We start from the raw sequence: 22,978 nt of genomic DNA on the forward strand, positions 1-22,978 counted from the left end.
ATTGCTGTGGCATTTCCAAAGGAGACAAATTTATCCTGTGTGACTTTCTATGGAGTCAGTGTAGTTGCACCAGGAACGAGGCTGGCCCACAGTTTTCTCTCTGGTCACATACCTCCTCGCATTGTGAAGGACACCCAGGAACAAAGATAAAAATAACCTAATACAAATCAGTGAAACAGTCACATGTCAGGGAAGAAGGACACAACAATTGTGATCCGTGACTCAGTCTAGGGCACCAGGTGTAGGGGACCCCTTACATGGAAACAGACTGTGTCAGCCCCATGATCTCTACCTGCAGATCCACACTGTGCGTAAGACAAGCCTTTCACATCCACTAACAAACTGGATTGAATGCACAGCTGCGTAGTAATGCAGCCAACAGTTTCTTCTATGCAATACTTGGTCTTGTCACACATGAGTAACACAACGTTAAAGAAAGGTCAAATATAGTTTGCCCTTTTGCTGCACTTTCAAGAAGTGGTGCATGCATAATACTTCCTAACAGTGACCTAAAACACAGTCAGGGGACTAAACAAGGGAGAAGAGCTACAATTTGTGGCAATGATCAGCCTTTATTTCTGTGTAATTATTTTTCAGACTGTCCATTTTGACCTAGATAGCCACCCGTATGCAGCTGTATTACTGAATCTGTTTTTCTTTATGCATACTTTAGGTGGGTGACAGCATCATGGAAGATTAACAAGGGAGGTATGTGTTTATTAGTTAAAGCCATGTGCTTGTAAAGACCAACTTTTTGTAACACAGACACAGAATTTGCTTCCTTTGCTCATGAGAAAACAAATCCCACAGACTGGCTTAGCAGGTAAAACAACAGGCAGGCATTTCAGAATACCTACAAGAGCTTTTAAATCAAGAAAACCAAGTTACTCTATTTTGACCTTTCCTCATCTCTTCCCTACACCACTTTCTAGCTGTAAAAGATATATATTTTAAATTACACTACCTTTCTTTTTTTTAAGATTCTTTTGTATTGCCTGTCTGGTCTTGTAAGTCCAAACAGATAATGCCGGCTCAGCTCAACTGAGCCTTCTGACTTACTGCCTGCTCCCTCAGCAACATCTCTCACCCATTCTAAAGGGAAGAGTATTTTTTTCCCCTCTCAGAGAGATCTATTTCTCCTCACCTGTCTTGGCCTTGCATCTGCGATGCCCAATCAGCTAATACTGCTTTTTCTGGAAGTACCTCAGAGACCCAGGTCCTTCACCCCTGAAACATCCAAGTGAAACGTGCAGCAACACAGCAGTGCAGGTGTCAGCACATGTGCACTTCAATCTAATGCAGCACACAGAAATGGACATATTGTGTATATATATGCTGGGAAAAAAACTTATGCTGTTCCAATCCTTATAAGGGCCAAAAGAAGTCAGGAAGACGACAGATATGTTTCTGTCACAGGTCACACACAGCCAAAAGACCACAGGTTGCATACACCCTGCATTAGAAAAATGATGTAACAAGTTGTGTTGAAGTCATCCTCAGGAAATATTATTCTCTGTGCAATGTCTGTCACACAAGCTGATTACACAAACTTTTCTGCACTAGTGTAAATGCATTAGTGATTAACATGCCTTGTCTAGAAAAAGATAAACAGCCTAATGCACCCCTGCCTGTCATGGGCTGGAAGAACTAATGTACTTTCAGGCAAGTCACCTGAGAATTCCTGTGCATGTTCTGCTTTCACTGCACTTGGGGCAGACAGTGACAAGCAAAAAGCTAAGCAGAATACTTTGCAACACTTTAACTGCTTAAATAGACAAAAACCAGGCACATCATAAAGTCAAACAAAGCTGAAAAATTATAGTCACTACAAAAGTAAGTTCTTGGTGTCTATCTTATTCACAATAAAGTTAAGATCAACTATAGCTCAAAACATCGTAACAAAATCTAAAGTTCAGTTTTAGGAGATATCACCACATGGAATCCTCTAAAGTTAAGAAAATATCCATGTGTAATCTGATTTCCTTTGAAAGCCTCTTTTTTACATACAACACTGGCAGTGGCAGCACATATATTGTGCTCATACAGCACTATTTGACCCTAACAGGCCTACATGGAAGGACAAAAAAAGAAGAGCCTGAAAGACGCTTCTGTTTTACTTTAAGTTTTTTTCCATTTCAGCCACATCTAAAGCCAAATTCTTGGACAACACAGTATCTAATTCAGTCATGCTTATCATGTTATTTGGAGAGCAGACATTTGAGAATGAGAAGCCTGGGAAAGAGATGATCACAATATTAATTCATAAAACATTCAGGCGCAAGTGCAGCTTTAGAAGCAAGGTTTGAGAGATGCATGTCATCATCTTGAAAACCAAGTTTTCATATAGTGTGCAGCACCTACAGATTCCACCTCACTATAACCTAAGCATGCATATATCCAAGCCAGCCTCTTGTTAAAGAAAGTTCATACAGGAGGGTTTTTACACTGCAACTACTCTTTGAGAATTTTAAGATAACTGACACCCCATGCTTCATCTTCATTTAGGAGATACTTAAAGCAATTCAGAAGCAAAATTATATACACGTTTTATTTTGCTCCTCATGGCAGTGCTCTGCCTTTGCACCTACATTTAGTAGCACATTGTCCTACATGTGTATTATAAAAAACACACATTAGTCCTTACTCTGCTTTGTCTGTTGAGACACATATTACTAAAAATTCCCTATAAAACTGATGCACTAGGTTTTAATTACACACCATAAAGAATTTTTATTTGGAATGGAAATGCTTCAACAAGATTTCCTGCCTCCACACCTTCCAAAATAAGATACTAGTAAATCAGATTATCTGCCCAGGTCAATAATAGCCAGCAGTAATATCCAGATCTCCTTGCTGAAAGGTCTGTGACTGTAGCTATCTCATCAGGCTTTCACCTGTGCTTGAACAAATGGAGGTGGGAGGGAAGTCAGCCATGGCCTTTTTACAAACTGTAAAGGATACAATGATTAGGACCTATATCAATGATGTGGATAAAATCCACATATCCACAACTTCCATTTTAGAATTCCCCAGCACTGTTAAGAAGCAGGTGCTCCATAGTCTTCAGGAGAAGAAGCACAATACAGCACAGAACTAGACTTGAAAAATAAAATTATAAAAACCCTGTTTTAATCTAAAAACATGTTAAAGGCAATCTATTAATTTCAGGCTTTTTAGAACTTTAAAACAATCTCTATTTGTACTGATCAAAACACTTCTGTATTTCTAATTCTTCACTTTCCTGCTTTCCCAGCTCCACAAAGGCTCTCTAAAACAAAGAGAAGATAATAGGCACTTTCGTGACAACTGCACTGTTCCTGACAACTTTTCTTCTTTCCTGCCTTCTTAAAACCTCTGATTTGTGCCCTCTGCTTTCTTGTTGCCATGGAGAAGGTCCAATACATAACCCGCTCTGCTCTGAGGAGAGCCTCAACTATTGAGGTGAACCCACAAGCACGACAAAGGCTCCAAGAGCTCTTTGTGAATTTCTGCCTGATTTTAATTTGCCTCTTGCTGATCTGTATCATTGTGATGCTCCTCTGAAGTTCCAGCACTTCCCTGCACTGTCCTCTAGGAGAGTCACCCCCAGAGGGAAGACACCTGCACTGCAACTCCCAATGCAAGGATCCTCTTCTGACAGGGGCTAGCACTTGGACTAGAGCTGTATGCCAACTATCGCACTGTCTCTTACTACCTGCTACATGTATTAAAAACACGCTACTTCTATACAGAACAGTGTTTAGAGCCTGTTGTTACAAAGCTGTGCATGACCTTATGTCTCAATCAAGAGATGTCTTTTCTGAATGGGGTAAAGTACTTGCTCTTCATGGAGCTGGTAAGTTCCTCAATGTTTTAGCTACATCCCACAAATGGCAAATTCACTTTTGTGTCGGGCAGAGTGTTTTCAGGTTTCTCTAAAAGTCCTTAAGCCCTTGGTGGGATTCCAAATTTGACCTGTGTCTGCCTGAAAAACATTTACAGGCACACAGCCCTCAATACATCCTAGGGAAGTTTCTGCTCTGCTTACTCCAAGATGCTGTATCTCTGCATTATCAACTGAAAGCATTCAAATCAGTTTAGTGTTTTGTTGTTGTTTTTTTTTTTAAGGAAATATGAAAATAAACCAAAAATCTCTTCTAACCCTGAAATAAAATCCCATTTCATATGCTTTCCTCCCTATTTAAGGGATCTTTTATATATATAGTTTCATATGTGTGTATATATACACACACACACCACATACCTGGAGTTGAAAAAGAAGGAAGAAAAAATAAATAAAAAGGCATCTTCATTTACAGTATTTTTCACTCATAACATCCTTACAGAACTAAGTGACATCTGAAAAGTCTTCTCACTGTGTTTTGCAGAAAAAAAAATTGAGACTTCCACACTGGTATCAAAGATTCAATTTTCTATAGTCATTTAATTGACATGACAGTTGGCATAACCCAGAAATAATTCTCAGAGCTTTTAATATTTGGCCTCAGACACCTTTATTATGCCTGCTGTAACTTACAATTTCCTTAACTTGAAGCTACAGAGAACTTGGTATCTGCCAATGTCACACAAGGTAGCTTGTATCTGATACGGTAATGAGGAAGGTCTAGGTCACCCTTACTGCTGTATTGAAGCGTATTGTACAAGTAACACCACCACCTACACCTGCAAATGCTTCTTGGGGAAAAAAAGGCAAGTATTTCCCTAAAATAAATCATACATATAAATTATAAACAGGCACAGGACACAAAGCATTGCAGAAGTATATTTTCAACATATAAACCACAGTCTATACCCATAAAACATGAAGTTTCTACTCCAAGAGTTTTCAGTAACAAGACTGGGCAGTAGACTTCTAACACTCCTATATGTTGCTGGTATTAAACTATATTCCTAGAAAATTTATAAAGTTTCCTATTTTCAAGAAAGTTCAAGGTAGACAGAGGTCAAAGAGAAATCCGATTCTTAAACCAGCATCTTTCTATACCATTCTGTGTAAGTAACCCTAGTGATGAATACAGAAATTAAAACAAGTTTATCTTAATCTTGCATTCTGACTTTAAAACTTAATATTCCATGAGTGGAGGTTGATGCTGAACACCTAAGCAGGAAGGGAGGAAATGTTTGGAAAAAAACTCTGTATTCTTTGGAATGCGCGTAAGGCCAGTGTTAATGCACTTCATCTTTGGAAACAGAATGTTGAGAGACCGGATTTCTGAAATAAGGTTAGTCACTAGAGGAAATTCGTTAGCTACTCTAAGAGGATTAGGGCAAGTGCTGATGAGATTGGCAACACACATCCCCACTTGCAAATTAGTATATGACTACTGGTGATTCAAACTGTCAAAATTATCTTAATTTCCCTTTCATTCGTTCTGACCACTCTCACAAATGCATGAGATTTTAGTAAGCACAGTTTCCTATTAATTCTTCTTAAGAAAAGCCACAAACAGTGCACTTCGGCGTGGGAAGGGAACAGAAAAATATAAAGCTACTTTATGTTTTTTACATCTGTGTTTTTGTGATGGATAGGGTTTCCAGTTTTAGTTTGCTGTGGAGGTGTTTCAAGAAACTCTACTGGAAATAGACAATAGTTCTATAGTACTGAAAGTTTCCTGAAGAAAACAAGGTGTTAGAGTAAAATATCAGTACATATATTCTGAGGACACGTTGAGATTATTTGTTTCATAAACCAGTAATACATAAAAATCAAAGTAAAACATTACTAGGAAAATAAAACTCCCATTCCTCTCTCATAAAAAAAAACCCACCAGCTTCCTCATAGGTAGCTGAAAGGCCATTATTTATTAAAAAAACAAAACAAAACATAAACCAACAATTAACAACTAAGAACAAAACCAAAGTATAAATAAACTGGAAGCCCTACTATTCTACAGCAATGCAAATAAATTGCATATACTGCATAGTTCATTTGTGTTTTAGGATTATGCTGATCATAAAATCTGCTACCATCCTCACTGCCATCCTCTGTATCTCTTTAACTGAAGCCAGAGATTACAAACATAAAACCTTTTGTATATAGTACAGTCTTCTTTGTATACTTATATGGGTGTTAAAACTAACATCTACTGTATTTTTATTTATTAAAATGACTGCTTGAAAAGATATTGTGTAAAATAAAATGCTTAAATACAATTCCATTTAGAAGCATTCTATCATCTACTTATTAAAGTTATGTGAAAAAGAGTAAATCATCATCACCATACTTCTGTTTATACTGGTTTGGTTTTCAACAGTAATCTTGACTATTTTGCGATGTCCAAATCACTTACACATAATTCACAATAACTAGTGCACATGAGAACCTAATGAATTTAATGTAAGTGTAATGAAAATGTTCACTACTTTTATGAGCTGTAATAAAAATTCCAAACACAGCATGTAGTTTGGATTAAGCTTTCAATTCTCTGTTCCACTCTGCCCAAGGCTAAATTTATTTTATATACTGATAGTAAATAAAGACAGCCAAAGAGGCAACAATCTGGTATCACTCTTCCTCAGAAAAAAAACACAAAATACAAACTTCAGTGGCTATTTTACTCTGGAAAAGAGCTAAATCAGGAACAAGATTATGCTGCTTATAAAGATGTGTCTTCTCAGCCATTCTTCAGCAGAAACTGCTACATCTACCCATTTTTCTCTAGGTGAAGATATAACCCATTTCAGCATTGACATTTTGCTCTAATCAACACTAGCCAGAGTGTGGCACTTCAGAGGGCAGCAGGTACTTGCAGTTATTAATTTTTCTGCACCAATTCACCAACTATTGCCCTTCCAAGCAGTGGAGCCAAACCACTCGGTGGAAAGACAAGCGTAAAATAGGCTTAAACAAAATTATGAACAAAATATGCACAAAATATTTGCCAACCCCCTTGGCATAAAGATTTTTAATGCAAGTTTTGCTACAACTGCACACAGAGCAATAATCACATCAGACACACACACTCATGCCAAAATGTACTTTACCTATATCCTCTCTGCCAAAATTAGAGCAGAGTAACAAAAGCAGTCATTTAGGGAGTATTCTTGCTCATATCCAGATGCATACAGCTATACTATAGATTACAGGCCAGATGCCTGTATTCGTATGGCCATTAACAAACAGCATCTGTCAGAATACAATTAGAAAGTATTTGTGAAGTCCTACAAAATCCATAGGTATCTTTTATTTCACCACAGATATAGTTTTTCCTTTTAATTTTGGCTTAGATGTCAAAAACAGGGGGTAGAGAAGAGAATCTGTTTTGGTTGTGGAAGTATACTGGCAAAGCCTCTTGCTCATTGCAAGGACTAAAACCAGAGCAATTTATAAATAAGGATTCCTTCAAACCTGCTGCTCACCTCAGCAAGAACCCTGTTAATATAAATTATTTAAAATAGGCCCTAGATTTATTGTAATATCTGACAGTTCAGTCACACAGATTGCTTTATAAGCCCATTGTACTGTAAGATAAAAGAATACAAAAATGCAGTAACTTTTTAATAAAATATAACGCTATAAAACACTGCCCTCTTGTGGCATTTCCTAAAACCTCAGCTGGTTATTAAAAGGACATTTTGGCAACATTTCACTGTTGGGGCTGAGCGATCCTATTCGTTGCTTTCATTTTTATCTATTTTTTTCTATATATAAAACACAATTGCTAAGATATTAATACTATCTTAAAATTAGCTATTGCGTATGTACTATTAAAAGCATGAAGGATGCATCTCTGCCAGCTGAATCTAGATTCTTAATAAGGCGTTTGCAAAGCTGCAATTAATACCACACAGCACACTGCTGGCAAAACATTATCCAGTGCACTGCACGATGCAAAACCCTGGAAGGGTAGGAAATACTCCTATTAAAAGCAGGACTTTTTGCACAGATGAGAAAGTGGAGTGGGTTTTGCGTGTACAGAGATCTTTTAGAAGCAAATTTTCAACAGTCCATTACTGAAACAAATACATGTTGAGAACAGCCATTCTTTCTGAAAAATCACATGGGCCTGCAAAGATGAAAGCTATCATTAACTTTATTTTTCTTTTATTTTAAAGGCACTTGGAAAATTAGACTTGAAGGAGCATCCACATTCCTTTGTTGGGGGGAAGGGGGAAACAGTTACTGTAAAACATTTTTTTTCTTAAGTGCTGGAAATCAAAACCAAGCAAACAGCCGAGGACACAATGAATTTGTGATTCTACACTGCTGACTACTGCAAGAACAACCCAAATCTACCATCAAAAGTCTACAGCAAGCACAAGAGGGCAGACTGATACACATCATGGATCTTGCTAACAACAGAGGTGTCAACCTGCTGCTCAATTTTCTGCTTATTGTCTTGGTTCTGGTGCTCGCATTTATCTTTGTGAAACTGATGTGAACTTCTGTGAAGCTCTGCTTCAAGTTTTGCTTTGCAATGATAATGTAGACACTTCAAACTGAATATAAATATGCAAATCCTGCACAGACTGAAATACATGACAAAGTATCCACATGCCTATTTTATCAGAAAACAATCCTAAAAATTGTCCACTTGCCACTAAGAAAGCATCTAGAGCCTTGCTCAGTACCTGAAAAAATCCAAGTATGTGTCAGCAGTTACTGCAGTTTTCTCACTGCTACAGCTGACTTGTATTTAAAGATCTACAAAAGATATGCAGCCTTCAAAGAACATCATTTCTGCAAAAAGGGACAGCAGAAATCAATTTTTTTAAATGGAGTTTCTGTAGAACATTATGGGAAATGACACAGGAACAGCAGGAAGACAGAATGAAACACCTACACTGAGTTGACAGCATGCACCAAATTATCTATGGAGAGCAAAAGCACAGATGCTGTAGATGGAAACAAGGATATCCATGAAAAGCAGCTTGCAGCAACTGAGATGGGGATAAGTTTAAATATGAAAACATAATTATTATACCTCTTTTGACCACCTACAGCTCACAGCAACACCTTAAATGCCAGAAGACGTTAGTGTTATCCAACAGTATCAAAAAGAAGAAGCAGTCAAAACAACTGAAAAGTAAACTACCATTAGCAAGGGTTATATAACTCTCCCTAGGAGCCCTTAACACTGACCCACACTCAAGCAATAGGTGCATCTGCATTAACACAGGAAGTACCCTACAGCCTCAATAAGCCGGATTTACCACTTAAGCACAGGTCAAGTGGGCAGTGTGGGAGCCCTCAAGCCATATTTAACACACCACTTGTTACTTGCCAGTGCAATCATCCAGTCCATAGCTTGTCCTCACTTTCAGCATGCAACATAAACATCTTACACAACCTTCTTCTATGGCCCTTCACAGGATGTAGTTTCCCCACAGGTCCTTGGAAGGACAGTGACCAAGAGCTCACTTCTGCTGGAATTATTGTCCAGAAGGCAGGCAGCTCTACACACTTGATACACATTGGGAAAGAATGTGACCAGAAGTACATTTGATGTATTACACTGGGGCCAGACAAGCACACCTCTTTCCCAAGGACAACATGGGAACAAATTATACCAACAGATACGTATTGTACAGTGAATTTAATGCCATACATACACACATTTACAGTCTTTTGTACACATGTAAATGAGGCCAACGTTGCTCATGGGGTGGGGAAGCCCCAGCTTCCAGCTTTTTATTTCCAACAGCACACCCCCAATTCAGCACATCCACTGCTGATCCAGTATTTCTCAGAAGTGCCAAGTATATTACAGAGCTGATTGACTCCTGTTCATCCTCAGGATTTCCAGATTACAAGATATTGTGAGTGGTTCAGTGATCTGGAGGAGACTCATCTACATTGGAGCTACAAGAAGACTTCTATAAAACTGCAGTAGGCCTAGCAAAACACAGTCCTACCCTTAACAGGCATCTGCATTCTGCTCTATTCTACCTGCCCCAAAGATTACACAGTATTAGTGTGCTGGTTTGGGCTGGAAACACAGCTTTCAGCCAAACACAAAACCTAGTCCCACACTAGCTACTGTGAGGAAAATTAAATTCAGCCCATTCAAACCAGCACAATTAGCTAGGCCAGCATGGACAGTTAAAACAAAAGCTTTTCTGCCATCTGCTCTATGTGAAATAAACATTTAAAACAGCTTCTGCAAACTACATATCTATAACTTTTTAATACTGACATAGCAATATCAGTTCCTGCCTGTTTGCATTTAAAGCAGAAAACTTTGCATAGCTACATCACTGCAAGCACTTTATTAAATACTCTGATAATCTTGAAATATTCTACTTAAAAAAAAAATATATATATATACAAGGGATATATGTCCTAACAGTTACGGAGTTATCCATCACTTTGGAAGATCTCTGCTGATGCTTGATATAGATGGCTTGAAGTATACCAAAACCACACAAACTGATACGAAGCCCACTCTCTAAAGAATAAAAAACATTTTCCCAACAAAATGGCTATTCACTGATACTCTGCTCAGGACTGTACAAAGCTTATTTGTCTGTATGCATAGTCAAAGGTTTCCCTAAGACAGGAAAAACACTGTGACAGTTTAATAGCTAAAATGAGATAAATCAGGTAGCCCTGACAAAAAACAAGTCATACATTCCTTTTTACTACTACTGTCATCAACAATCATGTATTCCCAGATCCAAAATTACATACAAAAGAAGCGTATAAGAAACCCCACTGTTAGCATGCAGAAAGAAAAATAATATACAACCCCAGCAGCCTCCTCTCAACCAGCAATGAAGTCAACAAAAGCTGAAATACATCACTCAAAATGAAATATGTATTTTCTTAAGATGACATAAAACTGGCAATGTTATCAGCTAACCAGTGCCAAGTCTCTTTCTGCAATGAAGCATGGTCCAAGTTTGGTTTCCCATCATCTGCTGGTGCTTACTCCAGACCGAGCCCACATACACAATGTAACGAACAGAATCCCAGTTGTTGGACTACCACCTTCACAGCCAACGAACAGAACAAAAGAGCTTAATTGTGGCTCACAGTGAAGGAGTTCACTCCACAAAGCAAAGGTGATAACTGCTCATGTTAAAAAGTTTTATCTTGCTGAAAAGTATGGTTTATCAATATGTGACAGAGGAAAAATGTTGACATGAATAATTTTTAGTTAACTGCCACACTCATAAGAAAAATTAGCTTTCAGCTGAGATCAGAATAAACTTTTCTGTGGCAACAACAGTGTTTGAAGAAGATTTTACCTTTTTCTTTCAATTAAGGTTTCACAATTTTTGTTCCGCAGTGTTTAGGTATGCATGCAGTTTACTTCTGTTTTGAAATGAAGTTTGTTGTAGTATCTCTATATCTCTCACCTGCATTAAAATTTGATTTCCAGTAACTTTTACATATACAGTGTGTGTATATATATACCCACATACACATATTACCAAGGCAGCATTTTCCTCATGAAAGAAAAAACAGTAAACCAGATACCCTAAAGGAAAAAGATACACTTAAGCATTTTCCATCTATTTGCTCTGCTAAATTCTGACACAAGTTAGCACACCATGAAGAAATCATACAGATGCCCCATACAATGAAAAAGAGTGATGCCTGCAACATTGTACAGAGCTAGTGAGTGCGACCTTCTGAAACCTTTCTTAATACTGTATTATCTGTATTATCTCCCACAACTTTAAAAGCATGCTTTCTTTTTAAAGAACTTCTGGACTAGCACACTGTATTTACCTAGGTGCATTCAGATAATGAACTAGATAAGAGGATCTGGCCTTGAGAAATGCCTTTATATAAAAATGCACAGTCTTTTTATCTAGATTTGTACAGCCTCCCAGTTCAGTAAATGGGAACCACTGTTGTGTGTTATCTGAGAGTTAAAAGAAGTAAATAAGGTATCACAGTGGTCATGCCTGCTGAACAATCAGCAGTGAACTGAGAATAAATAAGTGTATGGTAAAATATAAATTGTGCATGGAAATTATCTTACTGTCAAAATCTGTTCCTAGGAAACACACAGGAGGATGTTTATCTTCAAAAAGCATACATTAAATAGTACACATTAGCTAGAGAAAACAATTTTTACATACAACTCCATGATGTTACACAACAATAGACCAGATCCCATTTAGAAATCTATTTCAAAAGGTACAAACATCACACCCACAGCAGAATGATGCACCTTCTCTGAAGAGGTGTTCCACTTGCTAAGGCCACCTGGAGACTCCTCCACACCCCCTGTGTCCTTAATTACTGTCACACTCCCTGAGGGCCCCCCTCATATTCAAGTGGGAAGTCAGGGTAAGCAGAGCAAAGGCCACAGCTTCAAGGACTTCCCCTGTTTTCCAGGACTGACCAAACAGCTGATAGCTTCCTAAACCAGGGCTAGATGGATCCAGCAACATATATAATCAATATGGATACAGATACAAAAATAACAAGAGCAAGGGAAAAAAAGTGTTTAGGCAAAACTTCATGCTTTAGTCTTACAAACCTGAAAAGCACCTGTTTTTTTTAAAGGATTCAGCCAAAAACATAACTAATGCTTGTGCTCCCTCTGTTGGCTCTGCCCTTAAAACACAGCTCATTATCAATGCCTGCATGCACAAAAGTTTTTAAATAACCACAGTAACATATACAGGGCTTCATCTATTTCAAACATGAAACTTTGCCTTCATACAAAAAGGAGACACTGCATTTAATCACAATCAACAGTGAAAAAGTTCTTGCCAGACTTCTGAGTTGCTGTCCCAAACAAAAGGTCTATACTAGATGATGAAGAGCCATTTACCTAAAATGAAGGAAGTTAAGTCACTTTCTAAACCCTCCTGTGCTCCTTGACACCACTGGTAGCTGTGAGTTGCCAAGAGCCCACTGGCAATGCCCCTGACCCAGCCTCGGTAATGAGCCAGTTTCTGTCACATTTGCTCTGAAAGAACCCCCTCAGCCTCTGCCTCTACATAGGGAATTTTTCAACATCGAATCTTCAAAAAGCTTAAAGAAAGATGAGGGGGTTTTGTAGTGTTAAGAGTAATGGAACTGGTGACTCCCTGGAACAGTGTCAGGTCTTTAGAGAGATTTTTAAGGATTACTGTCAGTTTGGCCATATTAGTCAGTTTTTTGGGTTTTTTTTATAAGCTAAAAAATATGGATCACCATTAAGAGCAAAATTAGACCTGAAGAACCTCTACACTTGTTCATCTTTCCTTCAATATATAATGAAAGAAAAAACAAAATTTAAGTAAAGCTCTTAGTAAATTACTTCATGTATCTTCAGGCTGGAGAAAACAAATAGTTTACACACAGAGCTAGATTATCTCTGCTCACATATTATCCTAGCTATTGTACTCTGCTTGGGAGGTTTTTGGCAAGCCAAGTTTACCTGCACAGGTACACCTCAACATTCAGATTTTAAATACTGCCCCTCCTTCATACGCTATCTTTTCCTGTTAAGGGAAGAGCTGGAAACAAAGACTGTAAATTGTCACCTCAGAAAGGGTTCTACCTCTCAAAACTACATGTTTAAAGTTTTATACCTGAACTTCAAGTATGACACACAATACTTACACATTTTATTTTAGGAAATCACATTAATTGACTACCATTAGTTGATTCTGATTAGTTAAAAACATGCAGTAATACCAAATGGAATTCAATATCGCTATGCCTAGCACTTAATCTGAATACTCACCCTTGCAGCACACATGAGACCCTATTATTTTGCTGACTAAAACATACAGCATCTTTGTAAAGCTACTCAGATCAAAAAAAAAAAAAACATTTCACCCCACTTCCCTCCAACACTGTGACCAAAGACTCTCTTAAGAACTACTGAAAATGTTATTTGATGGACCTCTTATTGTGTCCAGCTTCACAAAAAGAGATGTTAGTCTCATTCAGATATGGCACAACAAACAGAGTAAACCATAAGTGGATGCCAAAAAAAAAACAAAACAGAAAAAAAAAACCCTGCTGACATTCAGGTAATACTGAGAAACAGCAGCAGCATCCCTAATCAAAGTTTAAAACATCACCTGGTTAAAAGGTGTTCTTTCCTCTTTCATTAAAACCTGCCTGATGTTATTCCTTCGGGACGCCACATGGTGGCAGCGAACACCAAGCTTTAGCCTTACCTGCACAGGGTGTTCACCTCCTGTTCTAAAGTCTTCAAGCTGCTGCATGTGCCATGCAGCTACACCGTAGGGCTCCTCGGCAGTTCTGCACTCCAGGGGATTTGCACGTAACTGCTCTTTCAGCCACATTTGAGTCCTCACTGCTGGCTGTATGGGAGCTCCACTCACAGCCTGTTGTCCTAGAGTTGCATATCTCTGTCCGAAAGCTTCACTGCTGGCTGCCATAGGTTTGCTTTCAGGTAAGGCACTGTAGGTCAAGTCTAAGGCATGTCTCCTACTTGAGGAATCTGAAAAATCATCTTTGCTGCATGTTTCAAATTTGTATTTGCAGTCCAGCAGAGAAGGTCGTTTTTTCCCTGTTTCTTTGTCCTCAATTTTTAGCAACTCCATGCTATCATGCAAACAACTTGGCCCATTTGTTCTTGACTGTGGTGAGACAGATTTGTCTGTACTAGCCCTGGAGTCCACTGAATGACTACTACCATCTTGGCTGAAGGTATTTGGTGAGCTGAGTTTAGACAAGGAAGACCATCTTCTTACAGGTTTTGCATCTTTCATGTCAAGAGAATTGTCCAGGGCACCCTGATTTCTGCCTCCTCCTGACCGTACAAAGCTTGTACTCCATTTCGAACCATCAGACTTGAAAGCTTCCCTGTGTTTGGAAAATGAAGATCTGGCATTAGACGGCATCACATGGGCAGTAGGAATAGAAACCAGTGATCGGCTGGGCTTAAATGAGGATGTACCACTTGAAGTTGAATGATCTGTGAAGAAAGATTTATCACATAAGTACAACACATAACTCATATTAACATCAATGCCCAGAGGGCAAAACATCAAATTCAAGCTGAAATGCAGAAATAGAAGGTAACAGGTTTCTTGACAAAATAAGATCTTATAAACCATTCAAGATTATGAGAATGGAAACATTAAGTGCCAGATTTTCAAATTTAGTTTGCTCAGACATCATCATTACAAAACGAAAACTGTAGTAAGCAGTGGCAACAGCAACTCCCCACCTAATATTAGATAGTTTGTATATCACAAATGGTAGAGATATCATAATTCACAAGTCCCAGGACTGATTCCTCTTGCATCACCCCTCTTCTCATTTTCTAAAGGCAGAAAAAAAAAAAATTCACTAAATGGCACTTTAAAATGGCAGTGCTGGAAACAAGCCAGTTTAATGATGGCCTCTCAGACATAACTCTTCATCTCTTTTGAATCCCACTGATTCAAAATATACTTCCTGTACTGGTTTTGGCAGGAACAGAGTTAATTTCCTTCACTGTAGCTGGTATGGGGCTATGCTTTGGATTTGTGCTGGAAACAGTATTGATAACATAGGAATGTTCTAGTTACTGCTGAGCAGGGCTTTCACAGGTGAGGGCCTTTTCTGCCTGTCACCTCACCCCACCAGCGAGGAGGCTGGGGGTGCACAAGGAGTTGGGAGGGGACACAGCTGGGACAGATGACCCCAACTGACCAAAGGGATATTCCATACCATATGGCATCATGCTCAGCATATAAAGCTGGGGGAAGGTTGGTGGAGAGAGCACTGCTTGGGGACTGGCTGGGTGGCGAGCAACTGTCATCATATGTGTAATTTGTCTTTCTTGGGTTTCATTTCTCTTTGTTTTTTCCCTTTCATCTACCCCAAATTGTTAAACTGGTCTTATCTCAACCCACTAGCTTTCTCTCTTATAATTCCAACTCTCTCCTCCATCCCACTTGGGGGGAGGCAGGAGCGAGTGAGTTGCCATGTGGTGCCACTTAGCTGTCAGCTGGACTTAAAGCACAACACTTCCCTCAGGTGATTTACTAAAAAACAAGACAAAAATATCATGTTCCATTTAGGTGGTGTGTTATTTGCAGACCAAATACAACAGCACTCAGAAACCGTATGTAGCATGATTTATGAAATGTATCCCAAGCTCAAATATCAGGAACAGAGAAATCTGTGAGGTGATATTCAGGAGGGGATAGAAAAGCAAAAATGAGAGATGTAAAAGAGAGGTTACTGAGGACTGGCTGAGAGCTCTCATATACCCAGTGACATGTGCTGAGCATCACAGGCTGTGGACAACCAGAAATAAACACCTAATCCTCTCATTAGAGGATCAGCTCTCACTGAGACATGTGGCTGTACCTCAGCAAGCTCATATTGCTCATTAGGTTCAAAGCAGGTTCATAGACAGGATGAAATTGTTTTGATTTAAAAATTCAGGTAGGAAAAAGAAGAGAGTTTCCAATGGTTCAACCACTTTTGAAAATGGCAGCACTTCTTTTTCTACATATCCAAATAAAAATCCTTTACCTCAACTTTACTGTTTCTCCCTATTTGGGACCAGACTTGCTCACTCCTTGCACTTGCAGGACAACAGAAGAAAAAAAAAATGCATTATAGCCCACAAAAATATTACAGAGTTCCTTGACTGATATCTATTACATACTTGTCTTCCAGCTCCAAAGGAGCCAGGGTTCCTAAGAAGGAAGAAATTCATGCAGAAGCCTGCCTGCCTGCCTCATATTGAGTCCTTGCTCCACCATGCAGACTCCCATTTCAAAGCACAAGCTCACACCACATTGTTTCTTGCCCCTACCTAGCCACCTACTTTCATAGTAGCTACAGCACACAGCCATCTCTAAGACTTCACCCAACTGTCACAGCTGGTTGGAATGGACCAACAAAATTTAAGAAGCATTCACAGGATGCTGATGATGGCCATAAAATACAAACATGATGCTCACATCAGAGAAAAAGAAATTAAGAGTAGACTACTACCAGCTTTTTGCCTGATGGATAATGTTGCTAATAACTGTGAGGTACCATTTTTTATATGTGGTCTTGAAACTAGAATTGAAACCAGTAATAATTACAAGTATATGATCTCTACCATTTTTTATTAGAGTACAGTTATTCATATGATAACTCTGTTAGACTTTTATTTTTCCTGATTCTACTCTAAATTTAAGCCCCGAGTTAGATTTGAACTTCTTTTCCTCACTTCTGATTCCAAATTCTTCAAGCAGACTTAAACTTGGAATGCCACGTACATCCAACTACAGCTGATGGAAGCAATTTTGGCTTGAAGTCTTCCTAATTAGTCTTCTTATTAACGCTCACTGAAACATACGAGAAAATTCACACTTCTTCTCAGAGCATATTGCTTCAGTCTGCCTTGACTGGAGTCTCAGCTGGAAAAAGAGCCAGTCTGCACTCTGAAACATCTCACAGCATAAAAAGCATAAAATTCCAAAATTTCATTGACAATAGGAAGGAATACAGAAAGTATCCTGGAAGTTGAAAAACATTACTTCTGTAGTCACAGAAATAACCTCCATCTGACCAAAGAGTACTTTAACCAAGAAGCAGATTTTCCCTTCCACGTAGCCAGGGGTAAACAAATGCCTACTTCAGAATTAGAAGTGCTATCTTCTCAGCATCACATAGTCATTGAGCTAGTGTTTATTTGAGGATTACAAACATCGTTAAACATAGCTTGTGTGAATCCAGGCTCTTTCAATGCTTAAGACCACTCTGATCAATGAAAACTTAAAAGAATTGTAGAATGGTTAGAGTTGGAAAGTATAACCTTAAAGCTCATCTAGCTCCAACCCCCCTGCCATGGGCAGGCAGTTCCAACCTCTACTAGACCAGGTTGCTCCAAGCCATGTCCAAACTGGCCTTGAACACTGCCAGGGATCAGGCACCCACAGCTTCCCTGGGTAACCTGTGCCAGTGTCTCACCATCCTCATAGTAAAGAATTTCTTCTTAATGTCTAATCTAAATCTACCCTCTGTCAGTTTAAAGCCATTGTCCCTTTTCCTATCACTACATGCCCTTGTAAAAAGTCCCTCTCCAACTTTCTTGCATGCCCCCTTTAGGTACTGGAAACTGCTCCAAAGTCTTCCCTGAGCCTTCTCCAGGTTGAACCCCAGCTCTCTCAGCCAGTCTTCAGAGGAGAGCTGCTCCTGCCCTCTGTTCATCTTCATGGCCCTCCTCTAGACTCAATCAAGCAAGTCCACGTCCTTCTTATGTTGCAGGCCCCTAGACTGAACACAGTACTCGTGGTGGGGTCTCCTCAGAGTGAAGTAGAGCAGTAGAAAAGGAGAAACAAAAAGACACAGCTCATTACTACTGGCTTTCCTTTGAACAACATCATGATTATATGTCAAATTTTGCTTTTCAGTTATCCCAGTAACTTGGCGGGAAAGAGGGGTGCATCACCACAAAGGTCCCTAGAGCACTTTTCTAATAGTCATGACAATTTATATATCACATCCAATACTTCCCAAACCACATCAATTGAAAAAATTATAAAACACACTATGAGATTTCTACCTCATAATAGCAGCAGACAGAATAACAGCCTTCTTACAACACTGTGTTACATTTCTGAACTATTTCATTACTGCATATCTGGCATAGAAAAGAACATAATAGAATAAATTTTGGTCTTACTAAAAGCTAATCATAGGAATACAGTACAGCAGACACTTTAAGGGAGAGAAGAAAGAAACCTTCCAATATAAAGTTAATGAACACTTCCTACTTATTTACTTTTCCCTTATTATGCTTTTTAAAAAACACTAGAAGCAACTACATTTTTATCATAAGTAGAAGAAAATCTCTGAATCCATTTCTCAGGCCAGATATGTAACACCACCACTCAGCTACTTAAAATCTTTATCTGCTGTCCAGCAGTCATAAGAGATGGAGAAGGGTCATTGTAACTCTGAATAACTTCTTCAGCTGCAAAATGGAACTACGACTACAAGATATACTTCTATATGTGACCAATTCTTCAGTGCTCCCAGTAAGGTATTATCAAACAAGAGCACAGCAATCAGGTAGTACAGTTACCCAATAGGAATCAAAATGCATATGATACATATGTTTATGGGATGCATGTGTATCTAATGCCACTGAAAACAGAGAACCCTCCTTGTGTGAAAGACTTTGAAGCTTGATATTTTATCCAGAGCATAATTAGAAAGCCCTGGCCAAGGAGAAAAACATCAGTATTAAAACCAGCTGATCTTCTGTTTCTGCCCTCCCACAACATTGTCATAGATTACTCCAATCCAGGAAAATATGCTGAATTGTTCTTAATAACCAAGCAGAAGACAAACTGGGGAAGTCAAGCCTCTATTATACAAGTTCAAGGTCTTGAATTTGGCTGCAGTTTAGTGTACAGAAGTTCTTACATTTGTTACAGGATCTCAGCTCTTCTGCATGCTTCTCTGAACTGCTCTGTAACTATGAACTCCATGGACCCAAGCCAGAATTCCAGAATCCAATGTACAACTTGCTGAACAGGCCATGAGTCTTCACTCTACCACACAAATGTCATTGTCTCCCAGAAACCTTCCCCAAAACAGCTTTCAACAGCAGAAGGGTCTAACTCTCCTGGAAGTTACCGGAAAAATAAAGACCATGGTGACATGGCATGACAGCAGTATTTATGTGTTCCCCCTACCTACTTACAAATAAAAATAGCCTTAATGGGGCAGAGATAATCAGATGAGCCAAGAAATCTCAGAATGGACAGGCAAGAGGCCAGCCCTAGCAGAAAAGCCCATAAGGGACTGACTCATCAGCTTCTGGAAGCAAAAGCATGCCTCTCCAGGATGCAGTAGCATCCACAGAACTGCTTGGGTTTGCTTGGCTTCTTTTATTATTTTTTTTTGACTGTCTAGAAATCTTCAACATCCTTTTTAAAAGCCCTGTTCATACTACTTCAAGTTTACTATATCAAAATATGAGGAAAAAAAGAGAAAAAACCTCCAAGTCCCCAGCATATATACACACTAGAGTACAGCCATCCTGCTTAAGAGATCTTAACATATATTCTAAGATTTAATACAAAACAGTGTGGCCTACCAGTACTTCTGTGAAGTGACAATTTGCCCAGCAATATTTAGGCTAATAATACTCAGATGAGGAATCCACAACTCCAGAAGAGAAACATCTTTGAACAGATTTAATAACTTCCTACTCTTGAGCCAGCTCTGGGTCAAATTAGCTTGCTTACAGGAAGCCCATATTCAGAAGACGATTTAACAAAGGAATGTAAAGAACAGAAGCACTGTATAGAGGTGGGATGCTGCCACTCCAGAATGAAGTCAGGTCTCAATCCTGTGCAACAGGGACAGCTTTCAAAAGCAGCAAGGGAAATATGTTTTACATGAAAAAATTAGTCAGCAGAGAAAAATAATTACAGCAGAGTTACCTGCTACAAGATTCTATTTTCCTTACTGTACTCAACTACTACAGATGCCTATGTTAGAGAAATGTGGAAGTACAGATTCACTGAAAGCTCACAAGGCAAATAAAACAGATGCAGGAAAGTTTTCACAGACACTATCTGATCAGAGTCTAAAGTAAACAGCAGATAAGCCCAGGAGCAAATCTTTACTGCATATCGTTTGCTGCAAACAAATTATTTATAACTGCTATTGGTCCAAGCCTGCAATGGCCATCTGCTAAATTAATCTACAAAGACTAACCTAACTTAAATAAAATCCCTTTAGATGAGAAAACTGAGCACATTAAGATAGAAATACATCTTAAAAAAAATGAACTTTTTTACCAGTATACAACAAAGCTTTTGATTTATGCATTTTACCTCCTTATCCCAAGGATATCACATACCCACAGTCACCTGTAATTGTGATTTCTAGAAATACAAAATAATAAAGGATATTCTGAACAATCAGTTTCAAAGTTAAAGTTTCACAGCAGTAACTGAAGACAAACACGAATGGATACCCTACCCTCAATGCTTTCTCTTTCTCTGCCTACCTGGCAGCTCTTCACTCAGCTTTGGTGTTATTACTACTGCCATACATATACAGTATCTGATATGTGTGCTACAGAATATTCATAAGCCGCTGTAGCTGTACGAGTGTACCTGTGCTGTATGGCACACAACTGGCCTCCACAAAGCAGCAAAAAATAAATTATGTATAAATAAGGGTGTTTTATTTAAGAGCAAAAACTGGGGAAACAAGAAACTTTGTAGCCTGCAGCGTTTATCCTTCTGTTCAGCCATCTAGAGCTATTTTTAAGAAAGTTATATAACTAAGTAGACCAATTTTTAGATTAACAGGTTCTATTTTCCCCTCCCAGATAAGAGCATAAAGCAGTATTCCAGAACAGCAGCCATGTAATCAGGCAACTTCATTTTTCAGAAATGAAAGGATGAGTGAAAACTTACACTGCCACAGGGAGTTTTTTTTTCCTTTGTGGTTGGTTGGTTCTTTTTTTTGAAAGTCTCGACCTTAAACTTGCATTTGCCTTTTTATGAAGGCCATCTAAAGCTTCCAATTCCATTTTCCAACAAGCACTTAACAGCAAAGACATGCAGAAATCAAATATCCCTCTAGGACCTTCATTAAAAATAATGGCTAAGGGAAAAAAAAAATAAAATACCACCACTGTTAAAATTTATCTGTCCTCCTTCCCTTCTGAATCTGTAAGATACCCAAACCACAGATACCATCTATTTCAACAGCGTGATCTCCCTCTCGCTCGTATTACTTCTTCATTCCCAGCTAGGGATAAGTCCCAAAAATTGAGAGTAACTTGGCCCAAACAGACATCCAGCCCTGCCCTCCAGAGAAGGGGAAATGCCAAGTATTTTCATTCTGCACCAAGACAGAGAGAAGTATACGTTCTCAGGCTCCAAAGGAAACGTATTTATATTTTATCCCAACTCTCTAACTTACTCCATGTGCCATCACCACCAGCAGCATGCCCAGACAAGCCAGGCTGATGCCTTTCAGCAGCAGAACCACCTCATGTAAAACATGAAGGAAAAGGAAGGTGCAGTGCATGTGAGGAGAGACACACATACACAAGGAACACTCCAACTTGAGGGACCAGAACAAAACCTGAGGGCTCCCACAGAGCACTATCATTCCATGCAGTTACAACTTTATTGTTCACTGAGGTGTGTATCAACCACTTCAATTTTAGTCATAAATAAAGACAGAAACAGAACCTGCAATTTAATGTCAAGTAACTTTAGAAGGTTAAATCCCATGATCCTCTTCCAAGGAGACTGGAGTTCCTGGCTATGCTTTTGAGACCATTATCCATTAGTAAAAGTTTAATCTCTGCTCTTACTAAGATGGTCTTTAGCTTAATGATATATTTAGATTCATCTGGTATGCATTCTGCTCATCAGTAAACATTAGATCTCTATCTTGGTTCATAGCCCAAGACAAGCTCTAACAGGAGCAACAGCTTTCAGCTTTATGGCAGGCTATGTGCAAGTGTGGGCAAGAGAACACACCTTCATTTTCTCACCCAATCTCATACTTCAACCCCATTTCTTCTATGGATTTCCCCCCAGTTGAGCCTTACATAATCACCATCCTCCTAGTTTACCCCTCCACATTCTCACTTTGGGAGCCTCAGCCCAAAGTCATAATCACAGAGTAGCATCATTTAGGTTGGAAAAGACCGTTAAGATAATTGAATCGAACTGTTAATCTAATACTGACAAATCCACCACTAAACCTTGCCCCTAAGCACCACATCTACATGTGTTTTAAATACCTCCAGGGGTGGTGATTCAACCACTTCCCTGGGCAGCTTCTTCCAGCATTTGATAGCCCTTTAAAAGGTATCCCTTCCAAGTATCACATAGGCTTGCATGCAGTAAGAGCACATATGTATGAGCTTTTACTCAGATGGAAAAAGAAATCCTTTCACAGGCAGAAGCAGGTGCTGTACATGGGCACAGGAGTGAGGCTGCCACTGGTCCAGCGAGGAAGGAGGTTACTCCTTGGTGACTCTCCCACTGCTTCATAGCAAGACTGTCTCTGTCTATTTCCTTCATTCTGCTGCAGATGGAAGGTCAGGCCAGGTCACCAAACACAGCCAGCTTG

The 22,978-nt window shown here is 39.0% G+C and overlaps 2 protein-coding genes across 2 annotated transcripts in view; one reads left to right on the top strand and one right to left on the bottom strand.

The window, feature by feature from the left end:
* CEP85L (centrosomal protein 85 like) overlaps window positions 1–22,978 on the bottom strand; it is a 110,295-nt gene that overhangs the window by 52,671 nt on the left and 34,646 nt on the right. The window contains exon 3 of the mRNA XM_034060755.1: window positions 14,077–14,840. Coding sequence (XP_033916646.1) covers window positions 14,077–14,840 — 764 coding nt within the window. The remainder of the gene's footprint in view (window positions 1–14,076; window positions 14,841–22,978) is intronic.
* On the top strand, window positions 3,385–3,689 carry PLN (phospholamban). The gene has a single exon (XM_005154709.2). The coding sequence runs from the start codon at window positions 3,385–3,387 to the stop codon at window positions 3,541–3,543; it is 159 nt and encodes a 52-aa protein (XP_005154766.1). The 3' UTR covers window positions 3,544–3,689.

The sequence above is a fragment of the Melopsittacus undulatus genome, chromosome 3 (assembly GCF_012275295.1).
Source record: "Melopsittacus undulatus isolate bMelUnd1 chromosome 3, bMelUnd1.mat.Z, whole genome shotgun sequence".
Lineage (NCBI taxonomy): Eukaryota > Metazoa > Chordata > Aves > Psittaciformes > Psittaculidae > Melopsittacus > Melopsittacus undulatus.

Excerpts from the sequence above, each read along its gene's own strand:
- PLN (XM_005154709.2), top strand. The coding sequence starts at position 3,385 with ATGGAGAAGGTCCAATACATAACCCGCTCTGCTCTGAGGAGAGCCTCA.